This window comes from Myotis yumanensis, unplaced genomic scaffold (assembly GCF_028538775.1).
Source record: "Myotis yumanensis isolate MYYU_CA2020_CCGP unplaced genomic scaffold, mMyoYum1.0.hap1 SCAF_18, whole genome shotgun sequence".
Classification (NCBI taxonomy): domain Eukaryota; kingdom Metazoa; phylum Chordata; class Mammalia; order Chiroptera; family Vespertilionidae; genus Myotis; species Myotis yumanensis.
The window spans coordinates 9780315-9807513 of NW_027223769.1; the positions used below are offsets into that span (position 1 = coordinate 9780315).

General features: G+C 57.8%; 1 protein-coding gene across 3 annotated transcripts in view; it reads right to left on the reverse strand.

The window, feature by feature from the left end:
• Positions 1-7515: 7515 nt before the first annotated feature.
• CHST8 (carbohydrate sulfotransferase 8) overlaps positions 7516-27199 on the reverse strand; it is a 106828-nt gene continuing 87144 nt past the window's right edge. For all 3 annotated transcript variants that reach the window (XM_070398015.1, XM_070398016.1, XM_070398017.1), the window contains 2 exons: positions 9585-9622; positions 7516-9058 (listed from right to left, as the gene is read on the reverse strand). In XM_070398015.1, coding sequence (XP_070254116.1) covers positions 7952-9058; positions 9585-9622 — 1145 coding nt within the window. In that variant the 3' untranslated portion in view covers positions 7516-7951. The remainder of the gene's footprint in view (positions 9059-9584; positions 9623-27199) is intronic.

Genomic DNA, 27199 nt, shown 5'->3' on the forward strand with positions numbered 1-27199 from the left:
TGACCTCTGTGTCCATGGCCCCCTCTTCTCTCTGACTGACCCTCTCCTTTCCTAAGGACTCCTGTGAGTACATGTGCCCATCTGGATACTCCGGGATAATCTCCCACCTGAAGATCCTGAATCACATGGGAGAAATCCCCTGTGACATGTAAACTAACATACTCATACATTCTTAGAAGGAAGAGGAGGGCATCTTAGGGGCCATTGTTCTTTCCACCACATGTAGCTTTGAAGTTGGGTGGCCCCTCAGAATTGTTGGGAGAGAACACTGGCTGTGCTGTGACCATGAGTGAGCCACTGTCTTTAGCCAGAGCAATCCCTGAAGAGGGCGGCGGCAGAAACCTGTGCCAGCAGCACTCCAGTGCCTGCAAGTCCCTCTTCTCTGAAGGGGATCTGGGTGGTGCATCATGGCACCCACTACATCCCTTCTGCTCCACCTGGCCACACAACCTTTCGCCGCAGGACATTTGCACATGCTCTTCCCTGATCCTCACTGTCCTGATGCTGAGCCCTGGTTCCAGGCTGGAAACACACACACACACACACACACACACACACACACACACATGTGCGTGCAGCACGCCATCACCACATGTCCTCAGTGCCTAGCACAACACCTGCCACATACGGCCACTCAGAAAATATGAAATAGATGCAGGCTCTGGCCTCCCTGCCTCAATATGGACCTTTTTGGGTATGGAACTGTGGTCACTACTCCCCTTCGGCGGTTCCCATCGCTTTTAGCACCAGATCCAAGCTTCTTATCGGGGCCTACAAGGTCCTACTTGCCCCGGCATCTGTTGTCCAGCAGCCTGCACATATCTGCTGCCGGTCCACACCGTGTGCACATTGCCCTGGGCTCCAGCCCGTTCCAACTCAGGGGTGGTCCTGAGTCGTGTCCTTGGAGCCAGCCTTACAAAGTCACATGCCCTTGGGCCCTCAAATACCCAACTGGGGTCTGTGCTCCCCAGGCCAGGGCCCTCAGCCCCACCCTGAGCCCCACCCGGTTCCCATCCCCCTTGGTTAGGTTAGGACCCCATTCGGCAGCAAAGCTGACTGCAATTCCATGGAGAGCCCAACCCCTGAAAAATGATGGTGGGCCCCTGTCCCATGTCATTAATTCTCCTGTGACTGAGGCCTTTCCCCCAGGGTGGGCATAGGGCCAGGGTGACTGATTGCACCTGTTCCGCCTGCGAGGACTTTGGCCAGTGGGAGGCTGGGGCAGCAGTTCCCTAGTGAAATGCTGCATGGAGATTAATGACCCCTGAGCTGGGGGCTCTGGGTGCAAGAGGCCTGCGCGAAGGTGGGCTGAGCCCGCGGGGCCTGATCCCCATGCCCCCGCCTGCTCTGCCTGGCCCCTCCGAGGAGCAGGGCTGCAGGTGCTGCACCTTTGCCAGGTTCCCTGGATCTCCCAGAATCGGTTGCCTCAGCCTCATGCCTGAAACCTCAAACACAAATAATTTTCAATTTGCCTGGGAGTTTCAATCGCACAATCCAATGTTAAATAATAGATTAAATGCCTCAGGGAGAGAAACAGGATTTAAGAAGAAGAAATAAATAAAAGGAAAAGTAAAATTCAGCACATCGGCTTGGTGAGTAAGAATGTAGCTTTCCCTCCTGGCCTGCATTCGCCCACCCTGCCCCATCCTGCCCAGCTGGGTTCTCTTCCCCAGGCCTGTGGGAATTACCCCTTGGGCACCTGGGTCTCCCAGGAGCAGGTTCCAGGCATCAGCAGCCCTGGGCTCCACCCCCACCCTCCTGCTCCAGCCCCTGCACCGAAGGGATAGGCCTGGCTTGTAGCCCTGGCAACCACCACTGACCCAGGTTGACAGGCTGACCCAGACACAGGCAGAGACAGATAATAGTCACAGAGCACAGCCAGGCTGTGCCAGGCGACCAGCAGGTTAGCGGACAGGCAACAGGCATGATCTGATGGGGTTGGGTGCAGACACGGGTGTAGGATGATGGTGTCTTTGAATCCAGCAGGAGGCTGAAGAGGATGTGTCTATGGGACATGACTTGTCTGTAAGGTCTGAGCGAGGTCATCTCTGAGAAGCAGAATGGCACGTTGGTGGACACCAGGGCCAAACTACCAGGGTTTGAATCTTGGAACATCTTTTTTCTTTTAACATTTGTCAGTCTCTTTTAAAATTTTTTAAAATTTTATTGTTGACAGTATTACAGATGTCCCCCAATTTCCCCCCTCTTTATCCCCCTCCTGCCAGGCCTGCTCCACTACAGGCCTTCACCACACTATTGTTTGTGTCCACTGGTTATGCATGTAAGTTCTTTGGTTAATTTCTTCCCATCCCCCAGCCCCCTTGGAGATTTGTCAGTTGGAACATATTCTTTTTTTTTATTAATTAAAAATTTTTTTTATTGATTTCAGAGAGGAAGGGAGAGAGGCATAGAAACATCAATGATGAGAATCGTTGATCGCTACCTCCTGCATGCTCCCCGTCCCCCCCCCCCCCACACACACACACACTGGGGATCAAGCCCACAACCCTGGCATGTGCCCTTGACCGGAATCAAACCTGGGACCCTTCAGTCCACAGGCTTACGCTCTATCCACTGAGCCAAACCGGCTCGAGCAGAACATCTTCTTAATAGCTGTGTGAGTTTGGGCAAATCACTTCCCCCGTGTATCAGTTTCCTCATGTGCACAGAATGGGGATGACAATCATATCTGTCTTACAGGGCAGCGATGAGGACTTCTAGACATGAAATGCTTAGCACAGTACCTGTAAACCAGGAAATACCATATTCCTATGATTGCTTTGGGAGCCTAGGCAGGAGACGAAGTGGCTTGGGTAAAGAGGTGGGCACTGGAGAGGGACAGAAGGATTCACTGAAGGGCAGAGAGAATGACGGGTGCAGGAAGGGCGCAAGCCATGGAGGGGAAGAGGCTAACGCGTTTTCTTTTTTGAAGATGGGTCCCCGCTGGGAAAGTCTGATGACCTAGCAGTGAGCGAGTGATGTTCTTGAGGAGGAGATGGGAGGCGGGGGACCCAAGAGGGAGCGGAGGGCTGGCCTCCGAAAGGGCAGCGAGGAGACCCGGACGGCGGTGCAGAGGAGCATGCCTTTGACATAGTGAGGGGCTTTCCGGTCCTCCCTTTATTTCACCGCAGTCAGAAATGCACGGCTAGCTGTGACCTTTCCGGGGGTGTCTGTGTGAGTGTGCGGGTGTGTGTCTCATGAGTGTGTGCGTGCATCTGCAACGTATGTTTGTATCTGTGTGTCCGTGGATGTGTCTCTGGGTCTGGATGTGCATTTGTGAGGATGGGTATGTGTGCACCCATGTGTGCCTGTGGGGGGGGCATGTCTTGTGTCTGTGCCCGTGTCAGTGTGTGCGTATTGTGGTTGAGGTCACAGAAGGCCTGTGTCACCCTCATGGAGAGTGGAGGACAAACAAGCGCCGGAGGCTGCTGATGGCCCTGTGAGGTTTGTGAGCACGAGGTACCGCGCGGGTGACCCCATGGCTGGGAGGGAGAGAGGGTCTCCAGTCACAGTGTCGCCGCCTGGCCGTACACAGTCGGGGTGTTGCTGCCACCTCGTGGGCTGGCCGGGGATACCCAGGCCGCTGCTCAGGAGCAAGGTCTTAGCCCCCCCTGGTGGCCAGCGGTGTCTCTGCCGGTGGCGGCCTGCTTCCGCCTCCTCTCCCCCTCCCCCCCTTGGATCGCCCAGATGCCCAGGGGATGAGGCGGGGGGCGGCCACAAGAGTGAGGGGGTCACAGCCCGGCTGCTGGGTGGATCGCAGCTCCAGGTGCCATCCTGTGCATCTCTGGACAAGCCTCTCTGCCTCTGTCCCCTCGCCTGTGAAGTGGGGCAAAGCAGGCACAGTCAGAGCTGCTGGGAGAGGTCTACCCACCATGGAGTGCATGGGCCAGGCCAACACAGTACCCACTGTCCTGAGCGCTTGATTTAGGCTGGCACACCCTAGGCTCCTCGCTTTGAAACGACTCACTTCTGACCTCTGACCTCTGACCCTTGTCCTAGGCTTCAAGTGTTCTTGTGAGCAGCCCCCCAGCTTAACTTTTGGAGTCCCTCCCTCTCCACCCCAGCAGTGGGGGAGGGGCAGAAGCATCTGCTCCTGGGTGGCCCCAGCCCCATCAGACCCCTGGCCACCCTCCGCTCCTGGCCACCATATCCCAGCTGAGACTCTTGTGCAAAGGGCAGGGTGCAGAGTCTGGGAGCAACGCCGGCCTCAGCGCTAGGCCAGGCCAGGCCAGGCCACCCAGAGGGACCACAGCTCAGGGCTCTCACTCCCGCTCCCTTTCCCCTCCAGCATGGGTGAGTGGACCATGGAGCCACTTCCTCTGAGAGGGCAGCCATGGCCAACTCCCTCCCTCCTCTCCCCACACTAGGGCAAGCCCACAGCTCCCTAAGGGTGCCGGTTTATTCTTCATCCAGGTCATTGTACCCATCAACACAGGGTCCCCAAGATGAGGACAGATCATTTCAGCCCTGCTCAGCCCCAGTAGCCTGCCCCCAGCTCCTGGGAACCATCCCGGTCCATTCCTGTGCCCATGGGTCAGCACTGAGCTCCCTGTGCCCAGCTCCAGGTCCTGCTGCCCTGGGTGGAGTGGGGAGGAGACACCAGGAGGAAAGTCCCTTGATGAGCCACGGGTGCTCCTCAGAGATGATAAGCTAAGGATGGGGGGGGGGGGGGGGCGGAGTGAAGGGAGACGGCCTGCCAGCCCCAGGCCTCTCCTGAGGCTCCAGTGCCCCACCCCCTGGCAAGGGGGCGCAACTCCAAGGTTGAAATTGGCACATGGGAGGGGAGGGGTGCTGAAGGACTGTCCTTCCATCCACTGCCTGCCTATCTCTGTCCTGGGCCCCTCCCTGTGGGGGAGGCCAAGCCCACACAGTGGGGAGTAGGAGGGTTTGGCTGTGTCTTGGAGGCCCAAGGCACCTGAATGTCACACCTGACTACCTGGCGGATCTCAAATCTCATCTCTCCAGAGGACTTCAGGTCTCCTAGAGCTCACAGGTTCCGGGAGGACCCTAGTCTGTCCTCTTCATCACTCAGAGAGCAAGGCTCCTGTCTGAGGAGGTCTGAGCTGCTCTGAGGGCAAAGGCCTGGCAGGGACTCCACTGTGGGCTGCACCAGAGAGGCAGAGGAAGGGCACTGGGGGTTCAGTGGTTATTTTCCCTACATGCATGGTGGGCTACTTGACCTCTGGGAGGAGCCTGTGGGCCCTTCTTAGGACCCTGACCCAGATAGCCCTCCCTCCACACTATACCCACAAAGTGGGAAGCAGATGAAGTAGGGCAGGGATGGGCAGCACAAGATGGTCCCAGAGAGGAGGGGGAGGACTGTCCAAGGCCCCCCAACCCTGACACATTATACAGGCTCACACACATACACACTCCCTCACCCCAGACAGATACCCATAGACAGACACTTACCACACCTAACCCTAACCGCTCCCCCCACATATATACACATAGAGACTTACATGCTCAACCCCACACCCAGACACTTACACAGACACACACACACAGACACATATACCCTCACAGACACACCCACACAGACAGATGCACACACAGAGACACATACATGGAGACACAGACACATAGACATATATATAGACTCACATACTCACCCATCCACTCTCCCAGCCCAGACACCCACCACACACACACACACACACACACACACACACACACACTTTCCTGTATTGGCAGTTAGCTCCACTGTCCCCAAGCCCTAGGGCTATACAAGGCTTGAGGCTGGGGTTAGAGGCGGAGTTGGGTCCACCTCAGTGGATTCAGGGTGAGGTCTCAGGGCTGGGCCTGGCAGTCATGCTGGGCCAGGACTGTGTCACCTGTTACCACCCAGGAGGAAGACCCCTCTTTGATGGATGTGTTGTGTGTGTATATCTGCCCAACTCAGGTCTGGTTGTCTCTGAGAGATGACACAAGTAAAGATGTCTTTTCCTACCCCCAACACACACACACACACACACACACACACACACACACTCGCACATGCACACACTGTGGAGGATGGTCTCAGGGCAATCCTGGTTGTCTCTAAGCTGAGCTGATGGCCAGTGACACTGCCTCAGGCTTGGCCAATGCATCCATGACCAGAGACACTGTTTCTGCATCGTGAATTCTGTCTGACTTTGTGGGCACACAGCCTGGGGACAGCTGCTTCTGGGCCATTGTTAGCCTCCCGCCTCCTCTTACACTGCTCTGGCCCTGGCCAAGGTGCTGGTGGGTCAGCCTCTTTGGCTCTCAGCATCTACCTTCCTGCCTCCCACACCCTCAGGCCCTGACCACAGCATCCTCCCTGGCGCTCTGGGTTCCTTCTGTCAGATGGCCCAGGCCACTCCAGCTGCAACCTGAGGGGAAGCCTCAGCCTGCTCAGGGTTCTTGGACGCATGTGGCCTGAACAGGCAGGTAGCAGCCTCATCTCCTTGTTCCGCCTTTGTAAGTTTCCAGAGCCCATGTTGGAGGCAGAGAGGGAGATGGAGCAGCTCACACCAGTGTGAGCCTTGCAGTCCAGGGTGGGATCCAGCAGCGTGTCCCACTGTGGGGACCGCAGGGTCTCCTTCTTAGGGTCCAGCAGCACCTCCCCTCGCCAGTGGGAACAGATTGAGAGCAATCTCCTGGGAGAGATCCATGGGGGGCCAAGAAGGGCGAGCAGCATACTCCTGAGAGACAGAGAAATGAGACCCAAAGGTAGGCAGACAGACCCACAGATGCCTAGAAACAGTCAGGCAGCACTTCCCATTACAAACAAGACCCAAAGCGGCCACAGTCACACCCACACTCAAAGCTCCAACAAACACTCTCTCCAAGACCTTCCAGGAATCTCCCTGGCTTTTGACAAGTTCAGAGCTATTCCTGTGTGAAAATGTATGCTTTTGGGTATGTTTTCCCTATAGCCTCTCCTCCCCCCTCCCCAGACCTGGTTCACCAGGGGAAGATGATCCTGACAACTTTGAGGTGGTCCAGTCAGGTGAATGGAGCCAGGGATCAAGGCCAGGGTCAAGGTCTGAAGATGGCAGCTTTAGTCCAAAGCTCTGCTTAGCCCAGAGGTTCAGAAAGCCAGGGATGGCATTACTCCCTGCCCGGCAATGCCACACCCACTGGGACCCAGGGGAACTGCAACAAGCCCAGTGGCAGCCCCAAATGGCAGCTTGTCACTGCCCTGGCAGTCCTCACAGGGCCCCCACAAAGAGCACCGACAAGAAGAGACCCAGTGGGACTCCGTGGGGACAGGTCTATCGTTTTGCAGACGAGGGTGCTGGTACAGAGACAGGAGGACCCAGTTAACCAAGTGCTGGCCTCGGAGGCCTGAGTGTGAGGAGCTAGACCGGAATGGAAGCTGCTGCAAGCTGCTCCTGTCACACACACTGGTCACTCCTGCCCTGGACTTCCGTGCAACTGGGCCTGTGGGCGCCTGGCTCTGGCTGCTCTGGGGAGGGAGAAAGAGCCCTCGACAGCCCCGGGAAAAGGCTGGTGCTCCCATGCCAACACCGAGTGTAGACACTGCTGTTCTGGAAACCATGTGCTTTATTTGGAACCTCCTCCTGGGTCATAGAAAAGCTGCAAACCATGTGGTTTGGTACAAGGCAATGGCGAAGGGACTGCAGGAGATCCCTTACCACCCGGCCCTCATCCTCGGGCCTCAGGCTTCCCTGGTCATCCTGACTCCTGGCTGAGGTGGGTGTGAGCAGCTGGGACTCCTGGGTGTCCAGTTCACACCCCTCCATACCTTCCTCAGCCAAGAAGGAAGGAAGTGGCTATGAGGCTTGAGCCAGGGTCCCCACCCAAGGCCTGGGCCTCTGTCCCCACCAGGGCCTGCAGCAGCCACAGCTCCTCACGTCCTCGGAGCCCAGTTGTTCTGGGCACATCTCAGCTCCTGGCTAAGGGAACATGCCCCTTGGACAGGTGAGTGGTGGGCAGGCGCCCACGGGCAGCCGCCAGGCCCTCAGTACAGGTCAGCGAAGGGCTTGGAGTAGTTGAACATCAGGTAGTCCATGTAGTAGAAGTCGTAGGCGCGCTGCCGCTGCGGGGCCGAGAGCTGCGCGAAGTACTGGTGGGTGATGCCCGCGGTAGTCCGTGCCTCCTGCGAGTGCCGGTCCTTGAACTGGGGGAAGGTCAGGTTGCGCGGGGCGTGGATGAGGCTCAGGAAGAAGTTGGCATCGTCCTCCATGCTCTCGAACTTGCCCACGAAGTCATAGTCGATGAGGCAGGGGCTGCAGAGCCGGCTGACGTGGTCCCAGTGGATGTCCATGCCCACCGGCCGGTGCACGTCCAGCAGGTACTGGACGAACTCGGGGAAGCGCACGCCAGAGCCCGTCCGCAGGGCTTCCCCGGAGGCGTTGGCCCGGTACCGGGCCAGGATGGCCTTGCCGAAGACGGGGTGATAGTAGCTGTTGGGGTGCTCGAACTTGTCCCGGAAGGCGGAGACCAGCCTCTCGAAGGGCTCGCGGACGAAGAGCATCTTGGTGTAGGTGCTGAGGCGGTGCAGGATGCCCTGGCGGTCGAAGGTGTCCAGCCGCTTGAGGGCGCCGCCGTAGTGCACGGTGTTGTGCTGGAGGTCGGCGGTGGACGAGGCCAGCCCGGCCAGCACCATGAGCACCCGCTTCCAGTTGGAGCAGCCCGCTTTGGGGACCTCGCAGTACAGCACGCGGTGGCGGTCCTCCACGAAGATGCGGGACACGTGGCGGGGCGTGACCGCCCTGCGGCTGCTGCTGGCGCGGTACTTGGCGCACGCCTCCCCCATCACCCGCTTGCGCTCCTGCTGCCTCTGGTGCAGGCTGACCCAGCGGCCGTCCGGGGCCCGCGGCGCTGGCCGGACCGCGGAGCCGGCCGAGCTGTTGGCCGGGATGGCCGCCGCCGCGGGCATTTTCTTGATCAGCAGCCGGCGGCGGCGCTGCCGGGGCCGCAGACGGGCCCCCCTGTTTGGGCGGCCTTGAGGTGGGTCAGGCCCCAGGAGGAGGAGGCCTCTGGGCGCCCGGCTGGACACGTCTCTGGCGACCCTCTCTGCGGGTGCCTTAAAAACACCATCCTGGGAGCTGCCTGGCGGGAAGTCCTGGAGCAAGAAGAGAAAGGGTTACCGGGGTTGGCAGGACAGCTGGCCCTGAGGGTCACACAGGCCGGGCCCTCGCCACGCCCAGGCCCTGCCCACTCGGTGACAGGAGGTTTCTAAGAGGAGGGAGAGGGAGGTAGCTGGCCCTGAGGGAGGTGACCTCTCTGGTCCGAGCTCCGCCCAGCCCTGGGGTCCCCCCCTCAGCTGGCCATGGCCCGAGGTGCACGTGTCATTTTGGCCACCAGATGGCGCAGGCCTCCCAGGAACGCGGCCGAGCGAGGCGGGCGGGGCTGGCAGCGGTGGCTGGAGGAGCCGCTCAGATTTACTGAGTCAATTAGCACACTCCAACGCTGCCATCCAACCGGGAAGGGAAACTCATGGCACCAGGCCCGGGGCTTTGTTCCCAGGGCACCCGGGAAGGGCCGGACACATTTTTCTTTCCAAGAACGGGTTTAATGTGCGCTCCAAATTTCTCCCCTGCCCTCGCCAACTTCCCCAGGCAGCCCTGCTGAGATTTATCAGAACTCACGTCGCGCGGCTGCTGTAGCCTGATGTTGAACTTTACTCCTGAAAAGCGAACAGAGAGCACAGTATTAGCGCCGGAAGAACCACGTAGTTCCCAGGGACCTGCTTATGGGCTCTTGACTGTGGGTGCCCCAAGGGAGGGCACTCGGGGTAGGCGCCATAAAACGGCAGTTCAGGGGGGACGCGGGAGAGGCGCGCTTCAGTGTGAGCGTCCCTCTCCCATCCACATGGAAATGGGGGCGCAGGAAAGACCTGGTCCCCTGGCTGCCAGCTGATGCTCCCTTCTTGGCGTCTTACCTCCTAGCGTGACCTGGAAGGTCTGGAAAAGCGCCCTGCCCAAGCTGCCACACACCTGCCCAGCGGAGCATCCAGAAACCTCACAGCCCACTTCCCACCCACACTGTCACTAAATCAGAGGGGAAAGGACCCTTCCGAAAGGCCTGTCCATGCTCTATGCCCTGTTGGCTCTGCTCGACTGTAGTCCATGTGGACGCTCCATACCTGGAATATGACACACCTGCACCCAAACCTTTGCACACACCTAGCCTGGGACTGGAACACACTCATTCTCCTTGGACTGGGGTCTCCCCACTTCCCTCTGGGAAGTTCCCTAACTGAGCCATCCACTTTGCGATGTTGATCTCACAGCTGGCCCTGGGACTCTGGGGGTGAGCTGACCACACACTGCCCTCCTCCAAAGGGCTGAGCAGAGCCCAGGCACAGTGTGTCCAGCGAGCACTCACGGTGACTGCGGGGAGATGGAGAGAGGTCAGCATATCACTGGCCACACTCCAGGTGTCCCCTCTGCCCACCTTTGCCTAGGCTGGGGCTGGGCTCACCCAGGACAACAAGCACTGAGAGGCGAGCCTTTGGCCAGAGGAGAGGATTCTGCCTCGTAGCAGGCTTGGTCTGTTTTGGGGAATGTCCCAGAAGGACAAGACGATTCCTTTGGGGGAACTTACTTAGGAGTCTGGGCTTCCTTCGCCCACCCCTGCTTGGCCAGGGAGACTTCAGGGGCACTTCCTGCTCTGAGGCTTTGCCAGAGCCAGTCACCATCAGAACCACCTCCCCTCACACAGAGGGCCGAGCCTGGCGCTGCCTGGGGTGGGTGCTCTGGAGGCCCAGCCCTGCCCCTGCCGTCTCTGAGGACTTGGCAGAGGCCCAGTGGCTGGAGCCCAGCTGGTGAGAGGACGTCCAGGTCCTCTGTCCCTGACCCCCAAACTCCACTCACTTCTCTGAGGTTGTTGTACAGGTTCAGTCACTGCAATGGCCATGGCCTCATACGGTCAGGCTGAGGATGTGCCCACATGTCTCCTTCATTTATCAGCAATTGGGGGTACCTGAGGTCACCCTGGACTGAAAGCCTGCCGTCCCTGAGCCCGCTGGGGCCTTTCTCAAGTCCCAAGAGAGGTGGGAATGAAGGCAGAACTTGGCACGTTGCATCTTTCTTCTGCTGCAGTATTATCCTTTGATCCTTTTGGGCTCTGAACAGGGGTGTGCCCTGCCCTGGGCAAAAGGCAGAGTGTCTGACTTCCTGAGCATTCCCCAGGTTATGTGCATAAGTGTGTGGAGGCGGGCAAGCTCTGAAACAGGCCTTCCGGACTCTTCCGCGAGGCTGAGGAGAAGCTCCAGGCAGAAGTGGTTGCACCCCTGAGGGCGGGGTATGATCAGGGAGTGCCTGACGGTGAGACAGGAGCCTTTAGAGTTCAGCCCCTTGCCAGGGGCCTCTTCTCAGCCCCGATCCTGCCTCCCTTCGCCGCCCCCTTCACCCCCCTCAGGCAGCCACCCCCAGCATGAGCTTCCTGGGCTCAGTGTTTCTGGCACATGCTGCTTCCTCCGGCGGCCAATGATCACAGAGCCCTTCTCCAGAAGGGACCCGCACACTCTCGGTTTCCCTCCACACTGCCGCGTTTCCTTAATTATTTTCTTCTGGTGATGGCAGCTGGCTCTGCTAAATCACCTCCCCTCCTCGGCTTCAGACACAGGAATTTACTCTGCTTGTCAACCCTGTCAACTTGTCAAGGTACGATGGCGCTTATTTATGTCCTTTTCTGGAGCAAATGAGTCATGCCAGGCTTGGCCAAGAGTGGGGCCGAGGAGCCACCTGCCAGCTGGTGGACTCGATGACAACGTGTTTATTGAGGTTGCAGCCCCTACAGCTGTGACCTCCCACCTGCACGGTCCCCACAGCCCAAAGGGTGGTGGCCGTGGGGCTTGTCCCATTTAATCTGTGCAGACTGGACAGGTGTGTCCGAGCTTGGCCCACTCGGAGGCTGGTAGAGCCAGAGCCCTGGGCATAGGCTGGAGAAAAAGTTCTAGCTGGACAGAGCCTGGCTCTGGGCGAGTCTCCTGACCTTTGGCCACTTTTGTTTAACACAGCCAACCTGGCTGCAATTGCCTCCTTTGTAAAGAAAAACTGTCTGTGGAAAACCCAACAACAGATCCTGTGGGGGAATATATTTGCCACAAGCTCTATGCTCCAAACCCTTAAACTTATGGCAACTTGCTGGACAAAGACTGGCCCTTTGGAATAAAGGCAGAATTTTAACAAAGGAAATGTAATGGGCTCTCTCCCTGGCAGAGGCCCCGCGCTCCTTTCCCCACGGAGGACGCTGCTCTTCCACACACCGGCTGCATAAAGGCTGAAGCAAAGACCACCCCAGCTCTGAACGAGGGAAGGCCAGGACCTTGGGATCCTGACACTGGGGTCTGCGTCTCCCCCCTCCCTGCCCCCCCCCCCCCCCCCCCGCCCCGTGGGCTGCACTTCAGGACCCCGGACAGCTCCATGGAGAGCCCGGGGAAGACGGTGTTGCCTTTGCTGCACTCACAAGGAAGGTACAGTATTGTCACTGAGAGCCAGCAGAATTGGTGCCAGGGGGGACTTACGGAACGGGGGGGGGGGGGGGGGGGGGCTGGCCTCAATATAATCATGATCATCCCCCCTAAACCCCGAAATAAGCACACAATCCAGGTAAAACTAGGTCTGAGCAACACAAGCCATGACCCCTTGCCTCCGTGTCCACCCAATGCCAATGCTGCCACACACATTCCCCAACCCCCCCCCCCCCCCCAGGGACAGGGGACTCCCAAGGCAGTCATGTACACCTCACTTGCAATATCTGAGTTACCGTCCCCTCTTTTCAATAAAACATTAACAATCCCCCTGCACTTGGATAAAAAATAAACCACCACTTTCTCTTTCTGGACAGATGACATATGCAGAGCAGTTAGAATACGCACGATACAATAAGAGTTAGCACTGGTGAGAGCAAACAAGGCATGAGTTATGGGGACTGTCAAGTGGGTTCCACACCGTGAGCTCTTCACGGGTCTTCTTCCGAGGGTTCGGCTGAAAAGCTCCCGGTTGCCTGCCAAGGGGAGGCACAGGCTGACGGGGGTGTGCAGAGCCAGTGCTTAGGATTAGGCGGTGCAGCCTGGCCTGGAGCGGGGCTGGGAGGGGGCCTCACTGGCAGGTGAGCGGTGGGAGAGGAGGGTCCCTTGCCCTGCGAGTCACAGGCGGGAGGCTCGCCGGGTTCAACTCAAAAACTCCAACTCCTTGGTGCCAGTTTGTGTAGACAGGTGACACCGACAGGGGTCAAAACAGGGCCCAAGTGCCTAGAAAGGGCTAGACATGTCTCTGGAGCCCTTGAACATATTTAAGGGAAATGACTGCTCATCTGGTTGCTCAAATCCCAGCTCCAGGCCCTGGTAGGCAGTGGGGAGAGGGCCCGGCCACTCTGAACACTGTGGCCTGAGGCAAGGCAGGGCCATCCTGAGGAGTCAGGCCCGCAGGGAGGGCAGAGATGGGGAACTGAAGGCCCAGGAGGCGCACCTGGGTGTGGATGTAAGTCTGAATCCCTGCCCTGGGCGGAGTTTCAGACTCGTGCTCCCTGGATCCCTGAGGTTCCCTGGACCGAGCTGCATTTCCCTGGCTCCTGTCCCATGTCCACATCTTCTCAGGGCGAGCCCGTGTGGCCACACCCACCTGTGAGCACACTCACATGTCCACTTAGGCTGCCCATCAGGCCGGGAAACTTCAGGAGCTTCAGGCCGTCCCGAGCCAGGGGAGACACCTGAAAGTGAGGCACTCACTGCGTCTTGGCGGCCCTATGTTCGAGATCCTGAGTCCACGCTTCGGCCACCCCAGGTGCCCTGGCAGTTGGTGGGATGAAGGCTGTTGCCGTGCTCTGCACCGTCCACATCCCAGTCAGAGAGCAGCAGCCCCTGTGCCTAACGTGTGTGCCACAGAAAGGCCTCCTGCACAGCTGGTGCGTGGATGGGACCCACAGCAGGGATGAGCACAAGGTGCAATGCGGGGGTGCTGGCAGGAGAAAGCGCAGCCAGGGTGGGTGTGCTGCCCACAGGGGTCAGGGGAGAAAGCCTGCGGGAACCCCAGGCCCCACTCCGAGGAAGTGTGGAAGGTTTCTGAATGATGGGCTGGGTTAGTCGGGGTCCTCCAGAGAAACAGCCAATAGGATACATACATGGAAGGGTATATATTTTAAGGAATCGGTTCATGCACTTTGGAGGTTTGCAAGTCCAAACACTGCAAGGCAGGCCAAGGCTGGAGACCCAGGGAAGAGCCGATGCTATGGCTTGAGTCTGGGGACAGTATGGAGGCAGAATGCTTTCTTCCTTGGTGACCCCAGTCTTTTCTCCAAAGGCCTTCAACTGATTGAATGAGGCTCACCCACATTATGGAGGGCAATCTGCTCTACTCAAAGGCTACTGATTGAAATGCTAATCACACCTAAAAAAATACCTTCACAGCAACATCTATATTGGTGTTTCACCAAACATCTGGGCACCATGGCTTGGTTAACATAAAATTAACCATCGCAGGGGTGTATTAGTTTCCTAGGGCTGCTCTAACGAACTACCACAACACTGGCAGCTTAAAATAACAACAATGTATTCTCTCTGGAGGCCAGGTGTCTGAAGTCAAGATGTCAACAGGGCCTCTCCCTCTGAAGCCTCTTCTAGCTTCTGGCAGCCCCAGATGTCCCTTGGTTTTGGCAATTTAAGTCCAACTTCACATGGCTGTCTTCCCCAGCGACCTCATCTTAACTTGATTACATCTGCAAAGACCCCATAAGGTCACACGCACAGGTACCAGGGGTTGTATTTTAAGAGGACACAATTCAACTCATGACAGGGGAAATGTGACTTCAGGGGCTTTACGAGCACTCGGGAGGCGGGGCGGCAGCCGCCTGGAGGAAGGGAGGAACGTTTTCCCTGCTGGGTTGGTTCGGCTCATCAGGAACGAAAGATTGTGTTAGTTCTCCATGTTCTTGGGGGAGGGACCGTATCGGTCCATCTGTGTCAGACAGAGCCTGGCACAATGCCTGGCACACAGCGGGAGCTCAACAAATGCTTGTAGAAAAGCCACTGCTGCCTGGACTGAGAGCTGGCCCTGGAGGTGGGGATGGGCATTGGGCTCCTCCCTGCAGAAGTCCAACAACCTGGGCAGACTTCTCCAGCTCAGCCTGGCAGCCTGGGAAGAGTCTGCATGTCTGGGTGGCAGCTGCCAACCAAGTAGCTGGATGCAGACAGGAGCTGCCCTGGCTGAAGGTCCGTCCACCCCACCGGACTGTGTGAGGTCTGTGGGGTCAGAACTCTGACACACCCAGCTGGCTGCCTCACTGCCATCTGTGGGGCACAGGCTGGAGCCTGCTTCTGGGGCCTGGGGCCTCGAAGTGGCCACACCTCCTCAGGCTCTTTCTTCTTCTGGCAGTTCAGGTTGTGCCCTTTGGAGGGGCACCCCCGCCCAACGTCAGCCTCTGCCTCATTGTAAGCAGCTCCCTTCATCTGGGCAGATTGTTAATTTATGCAGATTAGATGCAAAACTAAAGTTTAAACACACTCAGCAATTAGAGGGCAGCCTGGACTCAAAGCACAGAATTCAGACGGAAGAAGCCTCACCAAAGGGCCTTAAATTCTCACTTGTGTTCACAGGAAAATCCAACTCATTAAATCCTTTGCTAGGGCCTCAGTTACAGCCTGGAGACCAGACTCAGTCACAGCCGTGCCCACCTCTGCTGCCCAGGGTACAGGGCAGGGAAATGGTGTTCCAGGCAGTGGGGCTGCCCTGGACAAAGGTGCCAGCTGCTCCTGGAACCCAAAGGTGGCTCTGTGCACCTTGGGGAAGGCAGGAGTCAGCCAGACACCTCTCCTCTTGCCTCAGCCTCTGCGGATGGGCTTCCCCCAGTTGCTCTGAGGAAACTGAACTCATGGAGGCTTTTGGCCTCTCCCTTTGCCTGGAGACTGCATAGCTTTTAACAAGGGGTCCACATTTTTTAAACAAGTGTGTGTGGGGGGGGGGGGGGGGGAGAGAGTCCTTGAGCAAATCCCTTGACTGCACTGAACCTTAGTTTCCTCATCTATAAAATAGGATAAAATATACCCATCTTACAGGTCCGCAAATATGCAAATGAAATGCAAATATGCACAGTGCTGGCACAGAGAGGGCCCTCGGATGGAAGCTACCAGCTCCTGGTGTTCCTAACCCCTGGCCACCTTCAGAGCAGCTGAGATTCCCGGAGCCACCTCCTCACCAGGGCAGGGTGGGAGGGACTCGGGAATCTTCCCGTTCGGGCTGACGCGCACCTGACAGCTCTGACCGCTACTTGTTTTGTTTAGCGATTTCATTCCCTCACCTCCGTGATTAGGATCCACGATTCAACTGGGTAGTTCCCTGTCAGCTCAGCCTGGGCTGCGAGTCCCCTCGGAGCTGTCAGAGTGGAGCCTTGGCGCTGCCTGTCAGTCAACCAGCCAGCCAGTTAGCTGCTCTTCGAACCCAGCAGCTGTCCTGCCACTCCCCACCCACTCATCTGCCCATCACACGCTGGGGGCGGGGTGTCCCTGAGCACCCTCCGTGTGCACACCTGTTCACAAAGGAGGGGTCCTCAGCTCCTGCTGTGAAGCTGTCCTCTGTTAGAACCTGGGGGGACTCCCACCATGTTCGGTGTGTGGCCCCAGCACACATGTGCCATGCACTGCCACCCACGCGTGCACGCTGCATGGAGCAGGGCTCATGCCAAGGGGGTGAGTCACACCGCCTCTCTGCGCCGCACGTGTGCATGCTTCCAGCTGTTGCCGTGGCGTGTGCTGGGTGGGTTCATGTCCGTGGACGGTTCTGAGAGTACGTGCACATGGCTTACAGAAGGTCATGCCTTTTCTTCCCTTTGTGTATCCTTTCTACACACGTGGGCCTGGAAGGATAGGCAGGAGCCAGTGAATGCAGCTGCAGATGAGCAAGGGCTCACTCACCAGCAAGGCCGCCGTGCCCCTGGCAGCCCTGCCTCTCCCCTGGCGGCCCCGTCTCTGCCTCCCTCCAGCACCTCAGCAGCAAGGATATCAGGTGGCAGAACAATCGTACTGTCCTACACCATTTTCCCATTCACTCCTGAGCACCCGTGTGTGCCAGGCAGTGTCTTAGGCACTGGTGACGGTGCCTTGGCCACGAATGAGACAGTCATGGTCCCTGCCCTTGTGGAGTTTAGTCCAGCAAGGACATGAGGCACTGGACAGCGAGTCCAAGTCGGTGGCAGCAACGGAGGACAGAGCAGACAGCGTGTGACAGGGGAATGTCCGCAAGCCCAGGCATTAGGTGAGGGCTCCAAAGGGGGTGACAATTCCTTGGCACCTGACAGTGACGATGGTCTTCTTGGAAGAGCTTGGTGGCCTTGCGCCATGAGTGCAGGGCTCCTGGGATGAAGGGATGTAGAGACTGAAGGGTCAAGAAATGGCAGGACCCCAGGGGCCAGCAGGGGCCAGCATGCAGAGAGCTTTGTGGTCCTGGCAAAGGCATAAATCTTATCCCCTAAGCTCCAAGGGAGCCTACAGGGCTCTAAGCAGGGAGTTACTTTGAATTTAAGCCCATTCTGAGATGAAGAGCTGGAGACAGGAGCAGAACTCCTGGTCAGTGCATGCTGCATGGTCCGGGCAGGACGTGCAAGGCCTGGGCCCCGGGGCTGGTGCCAGGAGGTGGAGGAGGACACGGCGAACGCTTCAGGACTAGCTGGCAGGGTGTTGTGCTGGCAAGTGTTTAACAGCTGGCTCCCTGGGCGATGGGCAGAAGCCTAACTTGCAGTGTGTGCTGATTCCTGTGGTGAATGCTCCCATTATGGCAGATTTCAGGTTGCTCACGTGAACGTGGAGTTGGGCCCTGTGGGCTGGAACTAGCCAGCTCCTGCGCGCAGTGCGTCAGCGGTCCAGGGCCGCCCGCGAGCAGGATGGGAGACTGTGGTTTCGACTGAATGGTGAGAGGGCACAGGTGCCATGTCCTGCAAAGGAGGGCAGACCTCGCTGAGCATGAGATGCCTGTGGGTCTCCCAAATGTAGCCGTCCTGAGGGCAGTCGGAGGGTGGGACCTATGCGTGCGCAGGAACAAGTTCCACGGCCCGTGGTCCTCCAGTGTCCGTGAGAGGTGGGACCTGCACTTCTCAGAGGAGAGGACACAAAACTGAGGCAGCCGATTGCCGAAGCCCCAGCAGTGTCCTGCCTTTGTCCAGAACCTGCAGGGAGTCTAAGGTCGGCCGCCAAATGGGAGGAGCATATGACTCTTGTTTGGCTGTCAGGGCACCTAGCGACCGCTCTCCAGCCAGCTCTGTAGGAAGGGGTCTAGTTTGGCTTAAATACTGGTGAATTCCCGCCGGGGGTTACCAGGAAATAAAAATGAGTGAGTCACGCTGGAGGCAGAGTGGCCCCACGGAAGGGCAGCCTGCTTGCAGGAACAGTGCCAGCAGCGCTGACTGGCCGGCCTGTGACAGGCACTCCTTTCCTGGAAGAGTCAGGCCATCGGGGGCTGCCAGCAGGGCAGCCTCATTACAGAGATGGCCAGGCCACAAGATAATGATCAGCCCAGCTCTAGCCGGGCTTCAGGATGTGTTGTTCCGGCTCCGGCGTCAATTACTGAGCTGGCCTGTGGCTGTCAGATGGTCGCAGCTGCTGCCTGAGAGACCCTGAAGAGCCACAAAAGCAAATCCGTCCGAGCTGATGCTTTCTTGGCATGTCCCACCCCCAACCTGCTACAGGGGCCTCTCTCTCCTGAGGGGGGCTCCCGAAGCCCCTGGGGGAGCCGGGCTCCTGTAAAGGGCTGCCTAGGGGCTCAGGGATGGATGCGCTGATCCTCATAAGACAGCCCCGAATGGCTGTGCACCAGTGGTCACCGCTGTTCACTGACTGACCCCGTCCTGGCCCAGCTCAAGCACCATGAATGGGCAGCTGCAGCTCAGGGGGCAACTGAATTTCAGGGGTCATCCTTGTGCCCCTGAGCAGAACAGGGCCCCCGACAACTCACAGACCGAAAGGGCAAGGCCGGAGGTGGCTGCACACCTGGGAGCCCTGGCAGTCAGCCTGGACGCTCTCTGCCATGGGTCTGGATAGCTGCAATGCACCTCTGAGAGGAGAGGTTAACAAGGCCTCACACCTGGGTTGGGGCCGCCAGCAGCTCAGGAAGCCTCTGGCCTGAGGATGTGTCCGGCTTCTCTGAGGAGTAAGGCACAGAATACAGACATCGATCCTGGCCTTTGCAGCGGCTGGCTGTGTGGACATCTGGCCTAAACCCACTTCTTCCCCCTTCTGGCTGGTCAGCCCTTGGCTCTGCTCTGCTCTGCCCAGCCCCCTGGGTCGGTCTAGCAGTGAACCCCACTGGGCTGGCTATGGGTTTACCATGGAAGGCCCAGGTCATCCTGGGGAGCAGACATACTATTGTCCCTTAGCCCCATCACCACATACTGTGGCTGCACTCCACACGCACATCACATGTGCACACAAAGACCCCCAGGCTCTGTGCACCCAGCCCCAGGCTCATGAAAGGTGACCAGACCTGGGGTGCCAACCACAATGCTGAGATAAGGGCGGAGAGGGGAGGGGCCTTCGGCTGCACATGCCACATCTTTCTGGAGGTGACTGGGGGACGGCCTGGAGAAGGGTAAGGCCTGAGGTAGGTGAGGAATGGAGGGCGTGAACTCAAGCAGGGCAGGGAGATGAGGAGGGACGGCAGGTTCTGGAGAACAACCATGTGCCGGGCTGGAGGGCTTGTGGAGTCAGAGGTCTGAGGGGTAAGGCGAGGGAGCGTCTGCCCGCCACCCTTACATCTGTCCGAGGGCGGTCTCGGGGAGGGAGGAGCTGATGGGGAAGGAGACTGGGTTTGGCCTTGTTGAACAGAAACACAAGATCTGCAGGTCAAAGCTCTCAGGAAATAGTGCAGAGTGTGGGGAAAACAGTGTCCAGACACAAACACGCAACCCAGCCCTTCGACTTCCAACACCGTAACCCGTGCAGCCGACGTAATGCTGCTAACAGCACCCTCACTAACTCTGAGCACGAGAAGTAGCACTAAACACTGGAAATGTCATCCAGAATGTTCACAATTGTCATGTGGACTTAGAATTTGCCAGAGTTTAAGGCGGTCCTTCAGCCGAGACCCCCAACCCCATCCCCTCTCCAGCATGATTGATGCGGGCGTCTCCTGAGCTACGAGAGGCCCCAACGGCAGGGAATTCGTGTGGTGTGGTGTTTGCCTGGTGGGGTGGGGGCGGCTGGGTTCCTGGGAGGTACCGTTAGCGTCGGCCTGCACGTCTGCAGCAAAACCTGGGAATTAGACCCGTGGCTTTGCAAACAGAATGTGGCCTCTGCATAATGGCTGCTTGAAGGATGGCAGGGTCACGGTGAGAGGAGATCGGAAGATGTTCTGAGCTCTTCTCTTGCTGCCTTTGAAGTCCGGCCAGCGGCAGCTCTCAGGCGAGAGAGACATCACAGGCGCAGCGGCGGCCCCTCCCGGCTGCGTGCATTTCCTGCGGAATGAGGACTCCGGTCTCCATGACTGGGCTTGTGTTTTGGGCACCTCTTTGCAGTCATGAACGTGCTATTTCAAGACAAAAAGCAGCCTGGCTCGTGCCTCTGGCCTCCCACGCCCGTGTGTGGCGGAGAAGAGGAGCTGCCGGTGGAGGTGTGCACGGGGCCATCCTCTCCAGAATTAATGATTCGAAAGCTGGGCGAGAGCTGCTCAGCCCACCGAGGCATCTTCTGCAGGATTAAACGTCATTCTTTCTAATGACTTGATTTATGTCTGGAGGTTTACAGCTCCAAACAAAATATTGTGATGATGGCAATAAATCACGCCGGGGACGCTTAGAACGACGACCAGCATGCTCCTGTTTGCAGGGAGGTGACGCAGAAGGAGGGGCTGCCGTAACGCCCAGGTGGGGCCAGGGGCGCAGGACAAACACGGTGTCAGGCCTGGGGAGCTTGAGCAGGGGCATCAGGCTTTGAACGTCTGAGGTCTTGGTGAGAGTTTGTGCCTGGAGACGGCAGGGATTTGGGAAGAGCTGGAAATCCACGGGAAGGCACTCTCCTGGGCGCTGGGGGCAGCGCGTGGGTGGTGGACATCCTGAGAGTGTCATTTGCAGCTTTCTACTCCTGTCTGTCCTGCTGCCTCCTCAACTGAGGACACGAGCCGGCTGAGGTAGGGGCCCCGGGACCCACACGTGCCTCCTGAGGGGTTCACCTCTCTCGTGTGCTCAGGACAGCTTCCGGAATACACGGGGGCCATTTCCCAGACTGCAACTCTGTCCTGGGTGGGGAGAGACCTGGATGGGGCCAGGCTAGGATTACTCTGCAGGGCCGAGCTTCTCGAAAGCAGGAGGGCCAACGGGGCCGCAGACAGGTACCCCTGGGCCAGCATCTCTCACTCAATGACCAGCAGAGTCAGCCCCTTCCTCTGAGACCTCACTCTGCAGAAAAGAGCTCAGAGGAACTGAAGTCAACGTCAAGGTTCACCTCCACAATGGATTTAGATAAGACCAGGCCTGGGCCCAGGAAGAAACGGGCAGCCCCACTTCCCCAGCCCCGTCCTCGTCCTTGGCCAAGGTCTTCTGCCAGAGAGGCTGTCACCCTTGCCCCCAACATCTGGCTGTCCCCAGGAGGCAGGGCAGAGGCTGGAGATGGCATGCAGGTGGGCAAACACTGAGGGGCTGCCACAGAGCAACCTGACGGTCCCCACTAGCCCAGCTAAAGCTCCGTCTGTGAGAGCAGGAGCCTCCTCACTTAAAACTAACCCTGCCCCTGCCATCCACACAGAGGGACAGGGGATGGGAGGAGGTGGGCTGGGGTCACATTTCAGGGAAGTCCCCTCACCCCAGGAGACACAGCCCGGCCATGTCCTCTCCTCCTGAGGCACAGAGATGTGTTCTCAGAAGAGCCCACCAGAGGTCACCATCCAGGGTGACTCAGGATGGTGGGCACTGGGGGAAGGTGATTTATTACCAGGCATGTGGGCCAGGCACTGTTCCAGGCACATTTAACTGGCACTGTAGGTGGGGGAATCAGGGTGGGGAGAGGTTCACATGTTGCACAAGGGGTGTCTTCCATGTCAGATGTGCGGAGCACAGGTGATGGGGAGGCGGCACATCAGGGGCACATTGACCGCAGCTGGGATGTGGGATGGATGGTGGCAGAGGATGGAATGAGGGTGGCATGTGGGTGGCGGGTGATTGAATGATGGTGGGTGGATGAACGGTAGTGGATTCATGGTAGGTTGATGGTTCAAGGTCGAGAGGAAAGAATTTGAGATGGGGAACAGACAAGGGCCGGGGCTAGACTGGTAGGTAGCTAGAGGGGAGGCACGGGATGGGGAAACTATATAGCCACAGTCCAGCACTATTGGTCAAAGGTGCAGTCTCTGGTTTGCCTTCCCTGTGGGCAAGAGGAACAGGAAGCTTGGCATCCCTGACTGTTTTGGCTTCCTGGATGCTCAGGTGACAGGGGTGGTGGCATCTCCAAATCAAAGGTAAGCCAGGGCCCCACTGACCCCCTGGAGCCCTGGGGGATCATCTGGCTGCAGCAAAACATGGCGCTTTCCCTCCCCCCAGTGCTGAAAGCACTCGCCACTTCAGAAAACAAAGCTTCTATCATTCTTAGATTAAAACAAGGGCAAACAAAATGTTGTTTGTTTTATAAAGTCAGGCAAATTTTGATAATGAAACCTGAACATATAAGGCCAAAACCTTTCTAATTCCAGGCAGATAAGGAATAAGGGTAATGTATTTCAACCTCAGAAGCAAGAAATAGCCCTTATCACGCAATTTAACAACATTACTGGGAAAATATGTTAGGAGAATGTAAAATGTAGTTTAAATGATAAAATATGCTGTCTTGGATGCAAGGATTTTAATTGCCACAATCAGAGTCCAGACACACTTCCCGGCCAGCTCGGACAGACACTGCGGCAGCACACGGCGGCCCGGGGAGCGAGGTAGAGGGGTCAGCACGGGCTTCTGCCGTCCCCGGGGACCTGCCAAAACCCCACAGCTGTCTGGGCTCCAAGGCGCTCGTCAACATCGTCGCCTTGTGAAGTATGAATCGGTTCAGATATTAATATTAATCGGCCAAACATTAATATTAATCAGGTAATATATACTTCCCGTGACAACAAGAGATAAAGGAATCTTATTATGTGGCGATCAGGGAACACAGAATATCTAAGTGGATTTCCTGGGGACGCGCGACACAAAGAAGCCTAAGCCTCTTAGGTTTGTCATCTCCGCAGAGAGCAGGGCTGGGGCGTGCCTGTGGACAAGGTCACAGCAAGGGAAGCCTTAGGGAGTGCATTCCTCTCGGGGGCAGAGAGATGCTCCCCAGTTTGTGAGCAGGTTCGTGGGTGCGGGCAACCCCCACACTCCGTCCTCTCAGGGCTCAGGTGGCAGCTGCAGAGCCTTCCCCGGGGCAGTCAGTCTGCACAGAACTGGCCCTTAATTGCCCCGGAGTGGGCGCTGAGGACACAGGGTGGATAAAGAGATGCTCTAGTGCTCCGGCCGACCGATGTTACAACCAATGTTTTGCGTGACGGCAGTGAATCTCAGAGGTGATTCTTGCCCTGGTCCACATCGCTGGAACTGGGGGTCTAGGCCAAACCTGCTAGACTCCATATGCCCTTGTTCTAACCATTACACCGCATTGCCTGTCGGTGCCTGGGCCAGGGGGCTGGCCGAGCAGAGGGTCACAGCAGGTCTTAAATGGCATCAGTGATGTCACAGTCTTGGCCTGGGGCTGTCACTCTGGGGGTGCTGGGGGGCCAGCCTGCTCCTCTCACATGATTACCTTCCTACATGCTCGCTTGCAGGCAGCCGCCACAGGCAAAGGCACATCTGAGCACAATTAGCATTCGAAGCACTAATTATTTCACTTGGGTGTCTAAGTCTGAGGATCCTTCAATTTCAGCTTAATTGGAGAAAAATGGTCATCAGTTACTAAACAGCGGGAGGGCGCTCCCTGCTTTCCGGCATCGGGAGCGCCGAGAATCCTGTGAACATGTGTGTCCCCGCCGCAGCAGCGGGCCGCTGCTGGGAAGGCTCCTGTGCCGAGTTAATTACTCCCCTTTTTATCTTGTCCATTCTGTCCCATTTTCTGCAACAGCATCTGTTGCAAGAAAACCAACTGAAAGAGGAAATGGGATTCACTATTAAAAGGAGAGCCATAGCGTCCCCCTCACTCCCTCCTGTACTTGATACAAATGTGAGCTCATAGTGAATCCTCAGGCCCGCCTGGGCGAGGCGGGGTGGGTGAGGGGCTGGTGGGGGCATTGCCCTGCTGCTGAGGGACTTGGGCGCTGGCCGCAGGGGAGGCTCAGTCTGAGGGTCTGAGGGTCTGGTGTCCAGGCCCTCATGTGAGAACCAGGAGACTTTGGTGCCCACACTTGTGGAAAACTAAAGAGAATGTTTTATTTTGCTTTGTCCATTTTTGTCTTTGGTCTCCTATGGACAACTAGTTAGGAGCCAACCAATAGTTTTAGAGTTAGGGTCAGGGAGACTGTGAGGGGGCTCCAGGAGCCGGGCTGCTGGCAGAGTGGGTGTGGTTCTCTGTTGGCAGTCTCTGTGACGACTGGCCTGGCCCAAGGCTGAGGTGGGTAGCCCAAGGAGGTGCCAACGCTGTGGCTCTTCCTCAGGGACAGGCTCACAGGCCCAGGTGGCTCCAGAGAGGAGTGAGGGAGACTTTGAGGAGAAAGAGTTTGTCGCTGTGCATGGCCTCAGGGGGACCGGAGCCCCCTGCCAGGGCACCTAGCTTTACATGAAGCTGAAAACCCTGATTCAGCTGTGACCCTCCCTGGACAGGTGACAGGTCCCCACTCAAGAATGCATCCTGCACCCCGGCAGGGTGGCTCAGTTGGTTGGAGTGTTGTCCTGTACACCAAAAAGGTTGTGGGTTTGATCCGCAGTTGGGGTGCCTATAGGAGGCAACTGGTCAATGTTTCTCTCTCCCCCTTTCTCTCTCTCTCTCTCTAAAATCAATGAAAACAACAACAACACAAAGCCATAAACATATCCTGGGGTGAGAATGAAAAAAACACACACGTATGCTCCAACCCTCACGGACCCCATGCCCCTCCTCTAGTCACACCCCTGAGATCCTCACTCACTGACCCCATCAGGGTCTCCTAAGCGACCCTTGCTGTCACCACCCGCCTCAGAACATCCTTCTCAGGCCCCATTTATCTCGCAGGTTCCCCACTGCCTGGCCTCTCCTCCCCTGTGAGGGTCCCCACGTCTCAGGCAGGCCCCGTGCCGAGCACCCTGATGCAGCGTCTGGGTCCTCCCCCACCCCACCCCCATCCCTCTGGCCTGTCTCTGTGTGCTGTGGCCACTCCTTCACATCAGCTGGCTGGGAGCACCCCTAGCCCAGGCAGCAGGCTTCACAGAGGTCCTGGGGCGCTGCAGGACTCAACATGCAGCTGGTGGACAGGTGAAGGGCAAGAACCCCCGGAGATCGGCGCACCTGCCAGGGGCCCTTGCCGGCTGCATCCACGGACCCCACTTCTTTTATGAAGCTGATTCTGTGAGTCCGCTGGCACCGTGCCCTTCCTCTGCCAGGGCTCCTGCCTCTCTCCCCCGGAGTCTGGTCCTGCCCTAGAAAGCTGGGTCTCCATCTCAGCAGCCTGGGGCCTGAGAGGTGCACCCCCATAGCACCCAGAGACTGCCAGCAGGGGCTACCCAGGCAGAGCCCCCTGCCCTCGCCAGTGAGGGTTTTATTGATTCTAGGATCCCACTCACTGTGAAGAGCCTCACAGTCCTGGACTCTCCAAGAAGCCCACACCACATGACACAGAAAGGAGCTGAGATGCCCCCATGTTGAGCTGCACAGGGTGCACAGCTGGTAAGTGGCTGAGCATGGACTTGAACCTGGCTGTCCTTGGCCCCAGGGTCTGCTCTCCTCTCCACCTACTGCTTTCCTGTACAGTTTTGCTCGTGGCTCCTCCCCTCAGCACTGAACCGCCCCACCATCCCACAGGGCCTCTCTGGGGTCGGCTCAGGGTGGGTCTCTCCTTGAAGCTGGTCTTCGAAACAGCTTCCGAAACTTCTCGGATGCCCTCAGGTGAGTGTGTGCACCTGTGGGACGTCAGCTTCCTGGTCTCATTTCCTTCTTTAGTCTCTCCTTGGCTCCCTGTCTTCAGTCCTGGCTGCCTTCCGAGCTGTGGTCCCTCCTCCCTTGTGGCACTGGCTTCCAGGTCAGCGATGAGGGACTGAGCCGAGAGACCCTGCAGGCCCATTCATCTGCCTGCAGCCTGTGTCCCGTCATCTCGGTAAAGGGAAGCCAGTGGCTTTGTGCCCAAAGAGGAATGTCTCCGGGAGGAAAGGACATGTGAACAACCTGGCCCGCCGGCTCGCAGGAGCCCCCAGTCATGCTCAGACAGTAAGCTCCCTGGTGCCCAGGTCCGGACCAACCCTCTGTCTCCCTGTCCCAGCTGCTGCCCCAGGCCAGGCTGCACGCAGAAGCAGAGCCTTGGGGGAAGGGAGGCTCTGGTGACGGGGAACCTGGGCTGCTGGAGGGGACAGGCCACAGCTGCGCAGTGGTGCTGGCACCAGACTTCAGGTGGCACTGAGTGGCTACGGGAGCAATCCGTCCTGTGGAAGTCACAGCCCCACGTCCCGCCTGCTGTGGGGCCTTGGCCGGTTCCAGAGCTGCTCTAGTCCTGCACCTCCTCGCTCGGAAGGCAGGGTGATGCGGGGACTGTGGAGAGGGCTGCCCACGCTCACCCGCAGGAGGAGGGAGGCGGTAAGTACCTGGCATATTTAGATGTTGGAGGTCCGAATGCTGAGTACCAGGCAGTGGGCGGGCGTGGCTCTAACAGCTGCCAGGTCTAAAAAAGAACTACGCCGGGTGAGCGGGGATGGGCGTTCCCCTAGGTCCTCAGGGCAGTCTGCCCACCACCCTCGCTCACCTCCTCCAGCTGCCCGCCCTGAGGGAAATGGCAGTCTCCATGCACGAGGCCACGCTTCTCCTGCACAGAACTCGTTAGGAATGTGAGCTTTGTGCAGCCAGCAGGCAGATGCAGGAGGCCGAGACCAGCCTTCAGGCTGCATGCTCCGTCAACCAAAAGCCATGCCCCGCACAAGTGGGTGAAACAAGTTCAGAGCTTGAAAGGCTTTCTTAGAGTTGTTCTGTTGTGAAGTGTTCATTCACACCAAAGAAAATATATGACAATACATACAGTATCCTCCTATATAAGAAAAGGCCAATATGCAAATTGACTGAATGGTGGAACTACTGGACACTATGATATGCACTGACCACCAGGGGGCAGACGCTCAACGCAGGAGCTGCCCCCTGGTGGTCAGTGCG